Source organism: Rattus norvegicus, chromosome 6 (genome assembly GCF_036323735.1).
Source record: "Rattus norvegicus strain BN/NHsdMcwi chromosome 6, GRCr8, whole genome shotgun sequence".
In the NCBI taxonomy this organism is placed as follows: Eukaryota; Metazoa; Chordata; class Mammalia; order Rodentia; family Muridae; genus Rattus; species Rattus norvegicus.
The window spans coordinates 90,599,524-90,615,993 of NC_086024.1; the positions used below are offsets into that span (position 1 = coordinate 90,599,524).

A 16,470-nucleotide genomic window follows, 5' to 3' on the forward strand; every position below is an offset into this window, starting at 1 on the left:
ATCTGAAAAGTCCTTTGATTCTTTCAGTGATTGGTTTTATTATCATCCCTTGTCTATGTGTGCTGGTGCTGGTTGCTTTTTGTCAAATTGACACAAAATAGAACTATCTGGAAAGAGAAAATGTCAAGTAGGCGTATGGACATGTTGCTGGGGTATTTTCTTGATTAATGATTAATGTGGGAAGGCCTAGTTCATTCTGGACAGTGCTACTCCTGGGCAGGTGGACGTAGGTTGTACTAGAAACCAAGCAGCATAAGCACTGGACAGCAAGCTGGTGGCAGCATTCATCTTTGTCCTCTGCTTCCGTTTCCGACTTCAGATCCTATTTGGACATCCCTGGGTCATAAACTATAACCTGGGACTTGCAAGATGAACGAAAACCTTTCCCCTCAATGTTGCTCTTTGTCAATGTATTTATCATGGCAATCAAAAGTGATTTAAACACCAGGTAAGAACCATTCTAGGAACACTTGTTTTCTCCCAAACACAAGTTGAATCAATACAGCAGATTTTACTACAACCCCTAAGAATAACTCTACCCATGAACCTGACTCTCAGAACAGGATAAAGGACTTCCAGTGAAGAGGCCTGATTTCATCTTACAAACCGGGTTAGTCAGGGTAGGAACTCAGGGCATGAACCCGTACATATGATTAATGTAGATAATGTGAAGCCCCTCCTAAGCTCCAGCCAATTTAGTTGGTGTTTAGTTGGTGGAAATCATCCAGGCAGTTGGTAGTGCTTTATTAAGGTACTTAATGTTAAAATGGTCCTTAAGAAGACAGAGACTTCTTTGGAACCAAGATTTCTTGGTTCTTTTATATTCTTTATATTCTTTTATCACAAGGAAAACTGAACTTTCAGAATGTCTATCCTAAACAGGTTGCATCTCATGCATACTCCAAAACATGCAAGGAAGCTGTGAGGAGTAATTTGGAATGCTTAACCCTCATGAGGTTTGCTGATAACTATTTGCCCGTTATCTGAACAGCCATGCACTGTCCACCTATACAAGGGTTATCACACCTAATTTGATCCATATCTACCTAATTCACATTCTTATGTCTTTTGATACTGATTTATTTGGTCATTCTGTCTTTTGAAACAAGGCATATAATTGAGAAAAATATAATGGTTATCCTGAGGAAGAAAAATGCTGCAAAGAATGGCCCATTTAATGTCCCTAAAAACAAGGATTTTGATACAGGTTTAGATGGGAAAAGAACACAGAGTATTAGGAAAACAGTTTTTGATAATGTATATAAACATAATGTAAAATTGAAATTTGAATACATGAATAATGTAGAGATCATGAAGGATTTTCTATGCTCACAGTGGTTTAGTTGGTGAATATCACCCACATTCTCACTAGGGCCTTGCTGAGACACAATGCATTTCATTATCAGAGAGCTAGAGACCGAACTGAGTGCCTCATGCAAGCTGGCATAGCTCTCTGACATTGGGCTACACTCTTTTTCTCTCACTTGCACACATTTTAAGCGCAGATTTTCCTGAGTTTAGAAATATATATATTATTTAGAAATATATATTATTTATATATTATATAATTTTAATATTATATATTAAATTAATTATATATAAATTAATATTATATATTAAATATTATAATATAATATTATAATGTTATATATATTATTTAGAAATATATATATATATATATATATTACTTCATAATCTGTACTTCAAGCAAGACATAGACCCTACTTTTTTGAAATTACTCTTAGGCACCCTCGGTATTAGGAAAACAAGAAACACTTTTTTCTATTATAACAAATTAGTGTTATCTGTTAAATTTTCCACACACTATACTCATGAAGTATAAACTTTCCTTTCAATAACCATACTGCTTGAACCTCTCTCATATTGCAGCATGTACCACTCATTCTTTCCGTCTCTACGACTAAGTAAAATGCATTTCCTGAACTACTCAAAGTTGTTTACTTTCACCTGTCAGTGGATATTTGTTTTCTCAAAGTTTGACGCTATTTCAGGGAGCACAGCCAAGATATTAAGCAGATATAGACTTATGTATACCATACTTATATATACTAGTACATATTTATGTATACTAGTGCTCTGTATTTATCTAGGTTTATTGCTAGGCCATCTTGATAAGGGCAGGAGATGTTTTGTATTTCTTTTAAAAAAGCTATTATTGGTTCTTTGTGAATTTCATATCATGCACCCAAATTCTATTCATACCCATATCTGCCTCCCCTCCCCTACCTTCCACCCTCACAACTTCCCTCCACCAGAGGGAAAAAATCTCATTGAGGAAGCTGTAGGGTATCAGTGTGTCCCACAGTATACTCATTTGTCCACACTACTTTGCTTGCAAATGTTTATGGCAATATTTCATTGGTCTGGTATTAGGCTCCTGGTTTCTGCTACTCTATTAATACTAGAATCTCACTGAGACGTCTCTTGCATATCCTATTGTTGCCCTGTGTCATGGAGATCCTGTAGTTTTTAGATCTGTAGGATAAACCCTTTTATTCCTTCCAGCAATTCTCCATGGGGAAGATGTTTGGAAGGGCCCATTCAAAGCCCTGGTTCTAGGCCTGAGGGGTTTCTGAGCTGGTCACCTAGCTGGCTCTCCTCCTCTCATGCCTTTGGTGAGGCTTACCTGCAAACTCCATAATGAGGGCCAGCCCAGGGGTTGTGCAGGGCCTGCTCTCCTAGGTGCTGCTGTACAAAAGGAACAGGGTCTTGCACTCTCATGATCCCAGGGCCAGCTCTCCTATCTGCCATAGATAAGAGAAGGGAGGAGGTCTCTCCATCGTATGAGCCACTGCCCGACGGATAAGAGGCAGGGCAGTTGTCTTATGCTTATGCCCTGAGGCACCGGCTACCTCTACATTCAGGTCCAGCTCTACTGCTGCCCAGATGAAGTGAAGGGCCCAATCTCCTGAGTGCTGAAGCGAATGAGGGTCTGGGTCTGCTCTCCTGTTCTTATGACTCCATGAGGCCAAATCTCCCACCTGTCCACAGTGCTAGGTCAAAAGGGAGGGAAGGGGAAAATCTCTCTCTCTCTCTCTCTCTCTCTCTCTCTCTCTCTCTCTCTCTCTCATACCATAGCACAGCAGACAAGGTGCAAGGCCAGCCTTCCATGTCACTCCTTCAAGGCCAGCTTACCCACAACCCACACATCCCAGGCCAATCGTACTGTGCTACTCAGGTGAGGTATAGAGATTGTTCTCCTTGAATAATAGGGGAACATTAGACAGGGGCAGCTTTCTAATGCTGATGACATCTGGGCAAACTCGGGCAAACTCTTCTCTTCCTGAAGGTGGCAAGGCATGAGTTGAGGTGGGGGCATCTCTCCCACGCCCATGTCCCTGAATAGCAGACAGGGTCATCTCTCTTATGCTTGTATCTTTGGGACAGCTCACTGGCAGAGAACTCCCACGGTGTGCTGTGATCTGACTCTCCCGAGTACTGCAACTACCTAGGGATTAGGTCAGCTCCCCAAAGATGCCCAGGTAAGAGGTTAGGCCACTTCTGCACAGCCCCCAGATATCAACCTATCTCCATGGTGACACAAGGACATCTGCCTAGGTAACTGACCCCTGCTGCTACAAGGCCACAAACTCAGACATGACCCCCTATGGCAGCATAATCCTGGACTCTACAATGGTCCCAGGTGGCACCACCAGCTACTAACATCAGGCTGTTTCCCACTACCCTTGAGCCTCCAGTTCTGCCCTTCCTTCATTATGCCCACATCTTTCTTTTTCTCTTTCTCTCCCATTTCTCCCCCTCTTACTTGCTCCTGTTAGTGGTGTTCAAGGTCTTTGAGTGGCTGGGCTTGTCTCAGGAGTGCTATATTCCACTCATGCATTGTGACACTGAACTGAGGTCATCTTGGGTATGGTCCGATCTCCTAGGCCGGTGCAGCAGAAGTCGAGTGGCCAGCTTAGGTTAGTTCCCAGATGACACCCATCTGGTGGTCATCTCAGTCTTGGGTTTATTCCTTGTTTGGACCTGTCTGCATGGCTGTATACAAGGGTTATCTCTCTCTCTAGCTCGTTCCATCCCAGGCCCTCAGTCCCAGGCAGGGTTCGTCTAGTTCCTATCCTAGGAGCCCATCAGAGCCTATGCAGTGTCAGACTAGTGACAGTCTCAGGTTTGCTTTTATCAGGCAATGTTAGTGTACTAACCATTCAGATGTTCACAGGTCAGAACATTGAGTATAGACATAGTGTCTCTCCCCCCTGCAACCTACTGAGGTGACATGTGCACATGTGACAGCAGCCACAACTGCAATACCTCTAGGGACAAATTTTACATTTCTTAATCTGAATTTGAATTTTTACTAACAGTATGAGATAGAATCAGTCCCTTGATATGTTCAACATTTGATATTGCCAGCTTTTTAAACTTAAGATTTTTAAACTCATTAAGCTTTTTAAACTCATTAAGATTGATGTGTGTATGTTGTATGACCTCATTGTGTTTTAAATTTCTTTTCTATGATACATAACAAGGGTGATAATTTTTTCATATGGTCATTGGCCAATTATATACTACCTTAAAAATGTCTACTGGAGGTTTTTGTCAATTTTAAGTTAGATATTTTCTTATTGAGTTATAAGAATTCTTTATAACCTTGAGATATTATGTACCTTGTTTCTTGCCTTTTATTTCTTAATATCTTTGGAACAAGAGAAGTCTGTACTTTTATTAAAGTCTAATATTTTAATAACTGAATCTAATGCTCTGTTTTTTAAAAGACTTTACATTTTCTGAATTTGTTTTGATTTCCTCTTATAGAATATTGTAGTTTACCTTATAATTAGATCTTTAGTCAGTTTTATTCTTATATGTAATGTGAATTATTGCTTTGGGGTTTTTAATATAGATATCCAGGTGTTCCAGTACAATATATCCAAGGAATACCGTGTGTGTGTGTGTGTGTGTGTGTGTGTGTGTGTGTGTGTGTGTGTGTGTATGTGTGTGTGTGTATGCATGTGTAAGTGTAGGTGTGATCACATATACTCCAGTGCAAGGGTTATAAATAAATGCCTCTATGCTAGCACTTAAAAAATGGGTGTTAGGGATCCAAACTTAGATTGTAGTATTTATTCAGCAAGCATTTACATACTCAACCATCTTCCCTGCCTATTTTTTCTAGCATTTTTCTCCATAGATTGTGCTAGTGTTTTTAACCTGTCAACTACTCTAGATATGTAATCATAGAAATCTATTTCTGTATTCTATATTCAATCCCATTGAGAACTTAACAGATAGATAAAGATAAAATGCTTTATTAAGTCTTTCAGGATATCCATATTCTCTAACGTGGGCTCCACAGGAATTTTGAATTAGGATCCTGGTTAGACAAGCTGCATGCTTCTTTTTTTTTCTTTTTCTTTTTCTTTTTTTCGGAGCTGGGGACCGAACCCAAGGCCTTGCGTTTGCTAGGCAAGCGCTCTATCACTGAGCTAAATCCCCAACCCCAACCTGCATGCTTCTTAATGACAGGTATTAATTAAATTTGATTCAATTTGATTTGTTTTTATAGTTAGAAGGAGTGAGTACTGAGTCTATTTGAATCACGTGGGGATTTTCACTCATGGTTCAGAACTAGGATAGAAATGATTAGTCAGTGACTGCAAATAGAGAGTGGTGATATTTGCCAGTTATAAAAGTTGTTAAAAATAGAAGTCTGTATACCAGGCAGAGTGAATACAGACATATATTATAGAAGTTATTAATAAATAAAAGTCTGACGCTCCAGGGAGAGAGCTTAACAGATAGATGTTTATTGGGCTAAAGTCTTGGTTTGACAAGTTGTTTACATCTTATTGTATTGGTATTAATAAAAGTGTGATTAAATTGTTTTATGAATTACCTCGATATGCCATATGGCTGGTCAATGCCAGCTAGCAAGGGTTTGTGGTTAATTTTAAAATTACCACAGCAGGAGGCTCATATTCTCTTAATGTGAGCTCCACGGGAATTTTGAGTTGATTTCCTGACATGGCAGATTAAAAAGGTCTAACAGGCTCGTACAAGTTTGTTTAGTTTACTTCAGTTTCTTAAATTGTTTTAATATTTTCATAATGGGTGTGATTTTGAGTCTTGTGGTTATTTCTCCGGGAGAGAGTGCAAGGTAGCTTTTCTGTTTACAGACTAAAGAACATGCTATCTGGGGAAAATGGTTTCATCTTTGTATTTTTAAAAAGGGTGGTTAGGCTCTGAACACCTTTCAGAGTTATACCGATCATATTCAATAGACATAAACCTCCTGAAAAACTAGATTCAAGAGAATCAAACAAAAGAATATCTTGATGATACTAAAATTTTGTTTTGAGATTTATATATTGCAGAGTGTACAGCTTTGGTGAAGCTCATTATCAGAATGCTGAACTGACCTGCTTAGATTCCTGATCTCAGGGACTTTCAGCCAGATCCAGTCAAGACAGACATCAGGCTACAACAGTCATTGAGTGGCCTTCTTTAGGCCAAACAACTCCCCCATTTTCCTGCCCTCCCACCAAGGATATCTCATTACATGAAGCTTAAAGAAGTTATTGAAGAGTCATCGTCCCAATTACATAAACTTTTAGAAATGGTCATAATTTAACATGGAGAAATTAGCTCAAATTGATTCTACAGCCATAATCTCATTTGGTAGAAATCCTTATATTTATTACTAATCTAAAGTTATAATCTTTATATAGTTATAATCTATAAGGTAATTAATGGACAACAGTCCAGATTACTTATCTAGTTAGATGGTTTTCAAAAACTCAGAAAGCCACAAAATGTGACATTTAATGTTATTTATTCACTTGTTGAGACATAACTGCTCCTAACATCTCCCCATGTGTGAACACACACACACACACACACACACACACACACACACACACACACACACACACACACAAAACAAACAAACAAAAAACAGCTGCACATCTCTACCTCCAGGTGAGGTACATTGTGGCTAGGTGATCACTGAGCAGAAATTGCCTATTTCTCCTACAGATCTGTACTGTCCTTGAGAGGACACAATTTACAGGGTAGAACAGCTTAGTTCTGCAGAGACAGAATGAGCTAATCCTTAATTCCTGTTTCACTAAGGTCTGTCAGATTCCTAGCCAGAAGGGTGAAGATTGGTGCTCTTTTATGTTGCTAACAGGGGACTGTACCAGCAGACAGTTGTCTCTTCAACCTGTCTCAGGTCAGGAAGCTTAGGCTTCCTATATTTTCAGATAATATTGGTTGTTTTCAGATTTCTGAGGGGGTTGAAACTAGTTATAGTCTCATAACCTAACCAGGCTGTTTAACTTTGAGAGAACATATTTAATTGAATAGTTACTAGATCGTATACAAGATAGCCAGGATGACATGGATTTTAAGCCTTTCTCAAGCTGGAATACATAACTAAATGTTCTGTTTAACTAATAAAACATTAGACTGGGTGTTAGGTTGTATTTTATGCTTTATAAATTACAAAATGGTAATAGTTATACTCAACAAATATTTGAGAGAAAAGTTCTTTTTTTTTTAAAGACAGAAAGGGTGAAGTGTAGGTTGATGTCATTATGCAGGTGAAAACAGACACAAGACAAAACAAGGCCTATCATTGGAAAAGAAGGAAGGGTAGAAAGGAACCAAGTTTTAGAGAAGGAGAGGGAGAAGGAGAAAGGAGGAGAAACAACATGGAGACAGACATAACTATTCATTGCCATGCATACATAGATACATATAGTTATAAATATTTCTTAAGGATGGATTTCTATAGGTCAATTTATCTTATCTAGGTGGGGCATTTATATCTTTATCAATTAGTTATGAGTTTATTGTGTGGATGTATTGTAAATTGAGAATTTAACACATAAATCTGATTGTTAAATTACAGTTTATTGGGTCATGATTTCACCGGGTAGTTGGGAGTTTATACTTTAACTACCAGGAGTTGGTTGTTGAGAGTATGGGCAGAGTCTGTGATAGGGAGCCACAATAGGCCAGCCCATGCTGGACTTCTAAAGCCCTGATTTTATTTGGTAGCTGGAACCAGAGAGTTCATGGCTAGTAGAGAGCCGCCATGGGAGAGAGATACTAACCAGAGATAAACTATGGTTAGTTCCATATGGTCCTCTGGTGCTGGAACTAAGTCTAGGGACCAGAGTGACAAGCTGCCATACTGGAACAACTTACAGACTGCCTGCATCTGAGAGTATTTGGAGGCAGCATGGAGCTGCTGAGATAAAAGTACCCCACAGTACCATGGGGCCCAATGGTGCCGGTAGCAGAACGGGATAAAAGGTCCTTTATTTTTTAGTATTTACCACAACACATTATTATTCAAAATTGCACCACTTTGATTAACTTGGCTTTATAGAGGCATTCAAGTGTGATAAAATGACTTTGTTCAGATTTCCTTTTCTTAGACTAAGTATTTGATTTCCTACAAAAATGTTAGGAGTTTTATTAGAATTGTTTCAGTCCAAAAAGAAGTTTGGAATTAATATACATCAAAATAATACCTATTCTTTTCATCCATGAATATGACTAAAGAATAATGTTTAATATTTTTTATTTAACTTTTTTGAAGGAATTCTCATTTTGTATTTTCCACACATTTTATTAAATGTATTCCCATTTTGATGTGATTAGATGTATATTTTTAAACTGAAGATTCAAAATGGTCATTGAAGTTAGATCAGAATATTCATTGGTCTTAAATAGTCATGGGCTGGAAATATTTAATAAAAGGATGTGTTTGTCCTAAACACGTACAGAACTCCTTTGTGGTCACTATTCCTTAAAGAACATTACTAGTAACTATTATCGATCATTGACATTGTACTAGGTATAAGTACCTAGTTATTAAAGTATGCAGGAGATCATCTAGAGATTTTATGCAAACACTATGCATTTATACAAAATCAATCTCCTACAAATGCCAAGGGACAGGCTGATTTTAAGCAATCTTGTATTATGCCAATCTTAAAATATATGATAAATTTATATTGATTTTTCAACAAATTTCTTAGATTTTCTTTAAAAATATGCTTTGTGAAAAATGTAGTTCTACTTCTTTCTCTCTAAGTCATATGCTCGTCTCAATTTCTTTTCTTATAGGTTTGCAGTGTCAAGGACCTCCAGCATAACATGATTTCTAGAAGGACTAATTTTGTCTTTTTTCCAGTTACAAGTAAGTTGTTTCATTAGCACATTATCCACTCTGATGAGCACTATAGTGATATGAGTCAAATAAATGTGCTTAGTGGAATAGTTCATATCTTCTAAAACAATTAACAATTTTATATCTATATATTATTCCAAATTTTGATATATGGGAACTAATAAAGTCAAGTATAATTACAATAATCTACCCTTGTATGACTTCTTAGTTTATGAATTTTGAAGTTCTATTTTTTCTTTTTTTTGGTTCTTTTTTTCAGAGCTGGGGACCGAACCCAGGGCCTTGCGCTTCCTAGGTAAGCACTCTACCGCTGAGCTAAATCCCCAGCCCTTGAAGTTCTATTATTATATGAACATATACTTATAATCCTTTCAAGATTATTAAATGTGACTTTTTACTCTTCTTATTCAATTCACTACCTTGGATTTTCCCTTTGAAATAATAACACAGCCATGTCAGCTGTCTCTTGTCTGCCCACTGTGCCAATTATGTATCCCCTGCACTTTTCCTGTGCCTTTGTATGTATGGTAAGAATCTGGTCCATGACAGTCTCTATCTATATATATGTGTATTAAATCATTTCTTTTCAAACTATTCAATTTACCACTCTTAAGAGTTAAGGGTCATGCTAATTTCACTCACATTTAATGCACTTACTAACAAACCTGAGTTTGTCATTTATTTCTTTAGAGTTCTTCTCATCTATTGCTGTATTCTTGTACAATTCTGAATAAATGCAAATATATTTGATTTTCTATCATGTACTATTTTTAAAACTTAGGAGTCTTTGGCTGGCTTAAATGATGCTATTTTAATTTGTCAGTTCCTGTTATAATCCCTATTACACCAGTTAAATGTATCACAGTAATCAATATACTTTCTGAGGACGGTCCTCATTCCCCTTTACTGATATTATCATATTTTTGTGGTAAAGTGTTATAAATATGGACTTAGACTCACTTGTTATAACTTATTGTTGAGTCAGGGTTTGACTCATTGTAGACTGGACAGGAAATGGGGCCATGCTGAGACCTTCAGGTTGCTCACAGATACTGCAGTGGGGAAGGATAGTAAGGTAAAAATAGAGTGTGAGGGTTAAAACAGCAAAGCCAGCAGCACTAATGATGAGGAACCAAAAAAAAATGTGTGCAGCTGGCTATGGGATAGCAGAGTGCTCTTGAGAAGAAAGAGACAGGCTGGCACTGGTGAATGGTGGGCAGGATGACTAGCTACATGAGACATTTCCTCTTTGGGAAATTTAAGGTCAGCATTATTACTTCTTACATATTCATGATTTTAATACATTATTTCTAATGTAGCTAATTTCAGTAGACTAAATTGTAAGGTTGGCCTCTGGTAAGCCTGACTCTATCCCAAAGGACCCTATAGCAGAAAGATGACCATGAACACTGCTTCTTCTTCTGGGTAGCTGTGAGAACAAAAATGACTTGATTTAATGTCATTGGCAGTGTTCAGGACATCTACAAGGTCAAAAGGAGCATCAGCAGGCAGTGCCTAAGGGCTGCTCATAGTCAAGGTCAAGATTAACAAAGCCAGAGTCAGAGATTAACAATGCAGCCCTGGTGTTTAACACTAAAAACATGACCCTCTCTCTTTGCCAGGAAATCATGCAAAAACTGTGGGGTCCTCTAATTTGTCAAACCATAACATTACCACAGCCTTCAACCATTATCTCATAAATGGTCCATTGGCCAGTTTGCCACAGTGACCTGGTGGAACCCCTCTCACTGTCTCTGAGATCTCTACTGTCTCTTTACTAAATCCTTACATGTCTTGGAAATCTCCCTTGCCTTTTTACTGTTCTGCAAAATTCTTAATAAAATGTGACTTCTCAGTCACTCTTACAAGTGCCTGCACCATTAACATTAACTGGAGCCATTCACAGATATAGCATTTTCCTTCACCTAGAAGCCACAAAACCCCTCACAACCATAATCTCTGTGTGACTTTTTCTTTGTTCCCTGAAGCTGGTGAACTTGGCCAGTAGCCCTGCCCCCAAACCTACCAGTTGTTCTTTTAATTTGACTTTAGATTGGCATATTTCATTGACAAATATAACCTATCAATAGACATATTCCAGCCAATTATGATTATAGTTTTATAAACCCAGAACAGAAAAATGAAGTCATAGTTAGTACCTCATGTTTATCATGTATTCATAAATACTTACTAAGTCTTTTCCTCATTGTAAAGGTTTCATCACATCGGTAATAGTGGCTAAGCAAATAAAATTATACTTCATATTAAATGTTACATTTAAAATTTTTATGTAATATAAAATTACATAATTTTTCCCTTTTCATCAGGAATGCCAACTCTGATATAATTCTCTTTTGAGAGCTTTTTCACTGATACATACTCTATGGAAATTCCCACCTCTCCATGTATTTTCCTGAATTGTACTTTATTGTGATCTTTTCCTCTTTTTTTTTAAATATTTCATTTTATGTGGAAATCTTGGAACAATAATGCTGACCTAAGATCGAAGAGCACATACCATGAAAAGAAAATAATGCCTGTGGGTATTTCCTTCCTCTCTGTGAGGGAACTCATAACATATTTATTCCTTTCCGTGGTTATCACAATCCAATTGCTACACCCCATGGATGTGAAGTGGAAGGATGGAGCTTAGAGCTTCTTCTGGTCTCAGCTTGTCTTCTCCTTTTAAAAGAGAAGTTGGGTCACATAGGGAGGGACAAATGAAAATCTTAAAGAAACAGCATGGTCCTTATCCTGTACTAAAGTTAAAGACCAGTATCTTATTAGGCAATTGGAAAGTGCCTACAGCCCCCCGCCCCCCCCAAAAAAAAGTTGAAAAAGCCTTGCAGTTAATTTCATGACTTTGTTTTGTTTTGTTTGATTAATGATGAAAGTCATATTCTTTATTTTTGCAAACATGAGAAAAAGTAATTGCCTCTGCATGATTCCTACTGTTATTGAAACCAATATGTAGAAAAGGACTAAGTGGGTCAAGTTGGAGGATGGTTTTGTGCACTGCGTATTCAGATGGTGATTTCTATATGGGAGTTATGGATGAAGTCCAGGTTTTGTTATTGTCATTATTATGAAACAGTTCCCAACTCAGTATTTTGTAAAACATTGTTCTTCATCTTTTTATTGTTCAATAAAGAGCTGATCAGTCTGTTAGCTGGATAGGAGAGAGAAGGCAAGACTTCTGCACCCGGAGAGAGAGAAAGAGAAAGACTCAGGAGAAATGAGATTCACTGTGAGATTTTTGTTCTGAGCAGGGGCGACACAAGGAGGACAATGTGGAGCAGAAGCATCCAGGGCAACACTCAAATGGCAAGTACTGGAGCACGTGGTTGGGAAGTAGCCTAGGCCCTCATGGTTGGGGAAGAATAAATGAGTATCTGCCCTGCTATAATACTGAAGTTTAAAATAAATTTATTAGGGCTCCATGTCCTTTATTTGGGATCAAGGGAGTACATAGAAAAGCCCCAAATTACTTCTACAGTCAGATGGTTCAGCATGTAAGGTCACTTGAAACCAACCCTGACTTCCCAATTTCATGTGGTAGAAGAGAACTGAATCCTGTAAACTGTCCTCTGTTGTCTATACATGGAAGGTACACACCCTCACAGACATACACATAAGCACAAAAGCAAATAAATAAAAAATACATTTTTGAAAATGGGTAGAGAGTTAAACTATTGCATTGCATAAATTGTCTGTTGAATAACAGACAACCCTCCAGTTGTTATAAATTTCACTACACTGACCATGCCTGTGGCCCAAGTGAAGCGCACCATTGTAGGACATGTTGGCTTAACAGTCTAATTTAAGAGTCAAAGTATAAAAGGATTTCATTGACATGGGCCAAAATAAAAGAGTCTTGTAAATCAAAAGGAGAGTCCAGTAGAGGACACAGCTTCATGTTCCTTGGTAGTAAAGCAAATTTTATCTCTCTAATATAATATTTCAGGAAGTAAAAATGGTTCAAAGAAAATCCAGCCTTAGAGAGATTGCTCATAACCAGAACTTAACACCTAGATTTCTTATTAATGAACAAGTTGTCAGTCCAGAATATTTTCATGTTTTATAACAGCATTTCAAAGATGACTGACCCAGGGGCCAGCTTCCTCATTCAATATCACAAATCATCTAACAGTTAAATGTAATTTTACTAAGAGAAAATAACATTGAAAAGGTAGTTTCCTTTTAATATATTTCAAAAATTCTGGTTCAAAATAGCAAAAGGACATATTTACCATAGTGTAGAGAATATTCTTATAATTTCAGCAAGGGCCTAAAATTATAAAAATGGGACATTCAATTGTTCACGATATCAAAACTCATCAGTTCTTCTCCCATTTATCATACTTTGTACGATATCATAGTTTATGGCACTGCCTTGAAATATCTGAGAACATGTGGCAAGCTGAGAACAAACGGAAAACCTTGTACATTGAGAGGCAATAAATAGTAAGAAAACAAACCATTTCTGCGCCTCATAAAAACCCACCTATCTATCCCGCAGGTCTATCTACACCTGAAATCTTATCACAGTAATACTGTTGACCACAATCAGCTGTGCTATCGCTGAAATGAACAAACAATGTCAGGAGAACTTCTGCACTTTGTTTGAATTCAGACAAACATCTGTGTTGTTTTATAGGTACAGACATTGTATTCACCGGAAAGACAGACTTGCCCTGAAAATAATCAAGTCAAAGTTGCAACTGGAACAGCCAAACCGCAGCTTTACAAATCTGTCCATTTACAAAGTGTTTACATCCAACATCCATGTAAGCCTAAGATCCATTGCTTTAATGCCATAGATTAAAAAAAAAAAAAAAGCAAAGCAATTTAGTGTCCTACCTGTCACAAGAAAGCTGCATCTCCCTGCTCCAGCTTCATTAATGATGCTGCAGTTATAAACTCCATAGTTTTCATTGGAAAGACTCTTTAGTGGGTACTCAGTATACTCCTGAGAGTCAAACTGACCGGTCCGTAATAATTTATTGCCCAGACGCCATTCGTAAGTCAGCACACGTATCGGATAGGCTCTTAGAACCCTACAGCTCATGGTCACACTTCTGTCTTGTCCTTGACGGATTTCCAAGAATGCTGGTTCCACAGCTGGGGGATCTGGGAAAAGAGAGGTTAAAACAGATGAGGCTTTCAAAACAGCAATCTCCTTGGCTCTTTAATTGTGAGCCGGTTTTATTTTTTAATAACACGTTACAGGGAACAAGGATAAGAAGTGGGTGGAGAATGTACTTAAACTGAACCAGAAAATAAAGTTTACTCAGTATGGACAATTATTAAGACTCATTGTTTTACAAAAAATATTTACAGACAAAATAACCACAAAAAATTCTTTGTTTCCTTCTAGCTGCTCTCAGAAGAAAACATAATTGCCATGATTATTCATTTACATGGTAAGGCACTAATGAGGCTATGATCCACAAACAGAATCAAGACAGGACTTCACAGTCATGTAAGAATGTACAGAAGGAAGAGTTCTGCTTCATCCGTCAACTATAATTATCATTTGTTTAGCTCAGTTTGTAAATACGATGGTTATTGGTTCCTAAAATGGGTAAGACTAATTAGTAAATCAGTTTTTTAAAGGGATTGATTTGACTTCCTTGGACTGACATTCCACGGTATTCATGTATAAACCTTAAGCACACTTCGAAAATTATAGCTCAGTTTAAGATGGTTTTCATTTATACTGTAATAACTCAGTTATTTTATATCTTTATGATTTTTTCATGTAGTTAAAACTTGCTATGAAAGCCATCTAACTTTTTTTTTTGATTGCGAAGATGAAATTTCCAATAAACCACTTAAAGGATACAAAATACATGTCTTTCACTTTTAAGGACCTAAAATAAAAACCTTTATTAAACCTTTTAAAAATCTTCAATGAAAAGTTCATCTCTGAAATTGATGTGACCTGTGCATTTTTACCAAGGAAGCTGTATCACCATACAGGGCTGAAAGGATTGCTGAGTTCATCCTTTACTAGATGTTTATGGGCCCCTTGCAAACTGTGTGTATAAAAACTGTGCAGCTGCACCTGGTAGGCCTCACTTCCCAGTGCTTAAAGGTTTGCAGAACTGATTACTAAGTCTGGAATCTTTTACACACTATGCTGTTTCTTACATATTTTTGGTCTCTCTTTTCATCACCAGTCTATTGAATGGTCTGATTTATCTCTCTCAGCAAAGATTTTTAAGTCATTCACACAAATTCAGTTTTATCTATTCAATCTTTTTCTTGCAATTGTTTCCCTAAAAGGAGTAAGGAATTTTCTACATGCACAAAAAAAAATGTTACTTGCTTTTAATGTATTTCATGCTACAACACTGGTAAGGCTTTAAGAAAGGTGGGTCCTGTGCTGTGGTTTTTAGGAAACACATGTAAGGTGGGTATGTCAGAAAGGAGGGTATTCTAGGCATGAGAGGAGGTTGCATGTAAAGGAGTCAATGAGGAGGAAAAGCTCAGAGAAATCTGAATCAACAACCAGAGGTAGTATGTAAAAAAGCACTGTGGCTCTGGAGAAAATGACAGCAGAAAGATAGGAGAGTCTGTCCAACAATATTTGGGCCTTGTGTTACAGTTAGGTTTTACAGAGTCAGTATTAGGAAAATTACAAGAAATAAAGGACATACCTGATCAAATTATTAGCTATATTAGTCCTAATATTATCATCATTGCGGAAAAAAATCTGTAGTAGAAAAGAGGGCATGGACCAGAGGGGGAAAATGAAAGTTGTGGAAAAAAATCATGACATTAATTAAAATAAAAGGTGAACACCTGTCTATGAGAGCAGCAGGAATATCAATACCTTATGTAATGAGGTGTACAGTGATGTCAATTCTACAAATGGGAAGAGACGAATGAGAATGAATATCATTGTCATATTCATTCTCTGCACATGTGAGACACATTAATAGCAAAGTGCTTCTGCTATCCTTGATCCCCAACTAGTTTGTCTCTTTTCAAACCTACAGATTATTTCTGATTTTCTCTCTTGATTATTTTTACTTAGATGATTCATGGTCAGATGAAAGTCCATATAGACTCTTCCAATCCTTCTTATGTGTTAATGTTTCTGTATGACAGGGTTTTGCTGTCACCCAGAGAAGGAAGAATGAACTGTCCCATGTGAGAGTGTAGTTTGATAGATCAGTTTGTGTCTAGTGGGACTGACTGGTTGGTTAATTGAGTGATTACCTACTCATTTTAGTTGGGTTAACTTTGTCTAGTATTAACATCATCTAAAAGACTTTAGTAGT

General features: G+C 37.3%; 1 protein-coding gene, 1 long non-coding RNA gene and 1 pseudogene across 6 annotated transcripts in view; 1 reads left to right on the top strand and 2 right to left on the bottom strand.

Annotated features, from left to right (window-relative positions):
• Window positions 1-16,470, bottom strand: part of Mdga2 (MAM domain containing glycosylphosphatidylinositol anchor 2) — an 864,098-nt gene that overhangs the window by 116,837 nt on the left and 730,791 nt on the right. For all 5 annotated transcript variants that reach the window (XR_001838168.3, XR_001838167.3, XM_008764688.4 and 2 more), the window contains 1 exon segment: window positions 14,042-14,311. Coding sequence is in view for 3 of the 5 variants with exons in the window: in XM_008764688.4 (XP_008762910.2) it covers window positions 14,042-14,311 (270 nt within the window). In the remaining 2 variants the exon portion in view is untranslated.
• Window positions 4,165-4,303, bottom strand: LOC120093460 (small nucleolar RNA SNORA17; annotated as a pseudogene).
• Window positions 13,770-15,030, top strand: LOC134479395 (uncharacterized). Its single transcript, XR_010052698.1, has 2 exons — window positions 13,770-13,968; window positions 14,559-15,030. It is a non-coding gene; the product is annotated as an uncharacterized LOC134479395 (long non-coding RNA).